At 35.8% G+C, this 3,012-nt stretch overlaps 1 protein-coding gene across 1 annotated transcript; it reads left to right on the forward strand.

Moving 5' to 3' along the window:
* The first annotated feature begins 545 nt into the window (after positions 1-545).
* Positions 546-1,219, forward strand: LOC118755544. Its single transcript, XM_036490395.1, has 2 exons — positions 546-760; positions 824-1,219. The coding sequence occupies exons 1-2, from the start codon at positions 620-622 to the stop codon at positions 1,217-1,219; spliced, it is 537 nt and encodes a 178-aa protein (XP_036346288.1). The 5' UTR covers positions 546-619.
* The last annotated feature ends 1,793 nt before the right edge of the window (positions 1,220-3,012 follow it).

Genomic DNA, 3,012 nt, shown 5'->3' on the forward strand with positions numbered 1-3,012 from the left:
CTCCTCTGTGTTGCTAAGTCGACTAAACTTTGCAGTTCCGGCTAGGGCATCCAGAAACTACGTGCCTTTCCATTTACCACTTTGTCGTTTCAATTTTGAAAAAAGTGATCCTTTGCGTGTTTGGTGCTCGTACTATAATGTATTGGTATTGAATGTTCGTTTGCTGTCTTGCATAATGCAATACTTCTGGGTCTAAACTGACATTTTAAATTTACTTTTTATTTTTTCTTTTTAACGTAATGTTAAATACATTTGTTAATTTTTAGTTAATGCCCCTATTACGGTTTACAACTCAACTCCATTTCAGTTGAAAACTTACAATTTGGTATCGATAACAACTCAACCTGTCAAAAAATTTTTGGTTGTATTTATATCGTCTTACACCTTTTTTGTGGTATTACCGTTTACCACCCTGTGCTAGTTCGGTTGACAAAAGTATCGAAAATCGACAACTCATTACTAGCAGTTGTTTTGAACAAATTTTTAAGCGAAAATGGAAAGCGAGTAATTAAATTTTTTTAATTTGTCTTAAACTAATATCTTAATCAGGAATTTCTTACAAATTTGTAGAAAAAATAAACTTACAACGAAACAACAGTTTGAAAAACTAGTTGAGCTGATGGAGAAGCATCCCGAAACTGGACGAGGCAAGCCGCTATTTGGAAGCAGCAAAAGTAAAAGCAAGGGATTGTGGGAGCAATTTGCCATAGAGCTAAACAGTTTAGGACCACCAACAAGAACTGCGCACGAGTGGGGACGAGTAAGTAGTAATCATGGAATTAGTCCAATACAATGAAAGCGCAATAATTTATTTCTCCTGTAGGTTTGGATACACTATAAGGCAAATTTAAAAAGGAAGCTTGCCAACAATCGCAGCAATATTCTTGCAACTGGTGGTGGTCCGTCGCAAGAGGTTTCTTTAAATCCACTAGAAGAAAGTGTTGCGGAACTTATTCAGATAAGGGAACAAGTTGCACCCAGTGGCCGGGCGTTCGGGGTAGAGAATATACCACCGGTGATGGATGGCGAAGAAATAGAAGACGGCTTAGTTGCAGCTTCGTCCATGGTTGATGAGCCCCAGGTAGCAAACATTGAAGATCGGCCCTCTTCGTCAGCATCGCGTGTACAAAATCGCCGCAGAAGCTGCAATTTAGAAACTGAGCGTCTAGAGCTCCTAAAAATGCAGGCAAAAAACGAAAAAGAAAAAAAGAGGGACTAAAAAAAATTGATAGAATTGAAAAGGCGGCGTACAAAAATTACGACATTAATAAGAAATTGCTGCACATAAATCAACAAAAATATAAATTGTTTGAAAGGCAGGCTAGGGAAGCCCATGAACTACATTTGTTGAAGGTAGAGGTTGAGCAATTAAAAATAGCTAAATTAAGAGGCTATTTGCAAGACCAGAACAGCTCGTGAATGGAGAACTGATGTTTATTTCACAAACATTGAAAGGGCTTTAATTTAATAATTTGAAATATTTTTTAATTTAATTTTACAACATGAAGCAATATTTTTTTTTTTTTTATTAATTATAAGTTTTGCAATCCCTAATTTTAAGACCACATGAAGTGATATTTTTTTTAAATTAACTATTTTGAAAAACCTAATTTTAAGAGCACATGAAGTGATACTTTTTTAAATTAACTATTTTGAAAAACCTAATTTTAAGAGCACATGAAGTGATATTTAATGAATATTAAATATAAGTTATTTAACCATTGAAAATAAAAGAAGACTGAATGAAGTACAAATAATTAAATGTGAGTTAGAGTTTTTTATTTCTATTAAATGGATAACAAAATATTATTGCGAATTCTTCTGGCGGCATCCTCGTCTTCTGTTTCAATGTTCAGGTTTTCATTGCTTATTTCCGTACTTGAAGCGGTTGCAAGTTCTTCAGAAAGTTCCACGCGAAAGTGTTGACAAATATTATGCAAAGCGCAGCAAGCGTTCACAATTTGTGTTGATTTTGCTGGTGAATAATGTAAGCCACGCACAGATAACAGACAACGAAATCGGCTTTTCAATATTTCAATCGTCCGTTCTACAATATTTCGAGCCTTAGAGTGTATTGTATTGTAGCGAGCTTGTGGTGAACCAGCTTCTGCCATGCGGAAAGGAGTCATTAAAAAAGTTTGTAGAGGGTAACCAGCGTCGCCTTTAAGGAATATTTTAAACAATCTATTTTTGTATTAAATACTAATGACCAGTCTTACCTAAAATCTAGGAATTACTCTGTATGTTTCTCTGCAGATGCTCTTTCAAATCGCTTACGTTAAAAACAAAGGAATCGTGATTTGCGCCCGCGTGCCTAGCATCCACATACCGGATAGCCATTTTGTAATCGCAAAGCTTGAAATCGAAATAGATGTCATGACCATTTTCTTTTAAAGTATTATTTGCTTTTTACATTTTCACTTACAATCATGACGTTTAAACTGTAGTAGCCTTTCCTGTTTAGATAAAGATGTTGCATTTCTTTTTTTGGTGAAATGATGCGAACGTGAGTCCCATCGATACAACCCACTACTCCGGGGAATCCGCTTTTTGAATAGAATGCAATTTTTTACACGTTTTGCTCCTCTTCAGTCATTTGGGTTGTAATCCATTTTCCACAAATATGCTGCTCAATTATATTTAAAACCTCCTTAATAACTACAGATATTGTAGGTTTCGCCAGTCCAACATTAAAATCATTTCCACTGCACTTTTGATAACTGCCGTCAGCAAGGAACCTGAGAGTTGCACATAATTCCAATATGGGAGGTACAGCCGTTCCTCGCACACGTTTCTGGAAATGTTCATCCATCAGCAAAAAGACAAATGCTTCCTTATTTAAACGAAAGTAGCTTATGAATCTGCAAAAAAACATTATTAAAATGCCATTCAATTGTCGCTACAATTTTTCTTACTTGGTGCTTGGAAGTTCCAAAGGATTCGAGTGATCACGAAGCCTTTTCCGTATGCGCAGCACATCCGTTTTGGGACCAACATTTTCATCGTTGTAAA

Source organism: Rhagoletis pomonella, unplaced genomic scaffold (assembly GCF_013731165.1).
Source record: "Rhagoletis pomonella isolate Grant_MI unplaced genomic scaffold, Rhpom_1.0 Rhpom_scaffold_00001, whole genome shotgun sequence".
NCBI classification, from domain to species: domain Eukaryota; kingdom Metazoa; phylum Arthropoda; class Insecta; order Diptera; family Tephritidae; genus Rhagoletis; species Rhagoletis pomonella.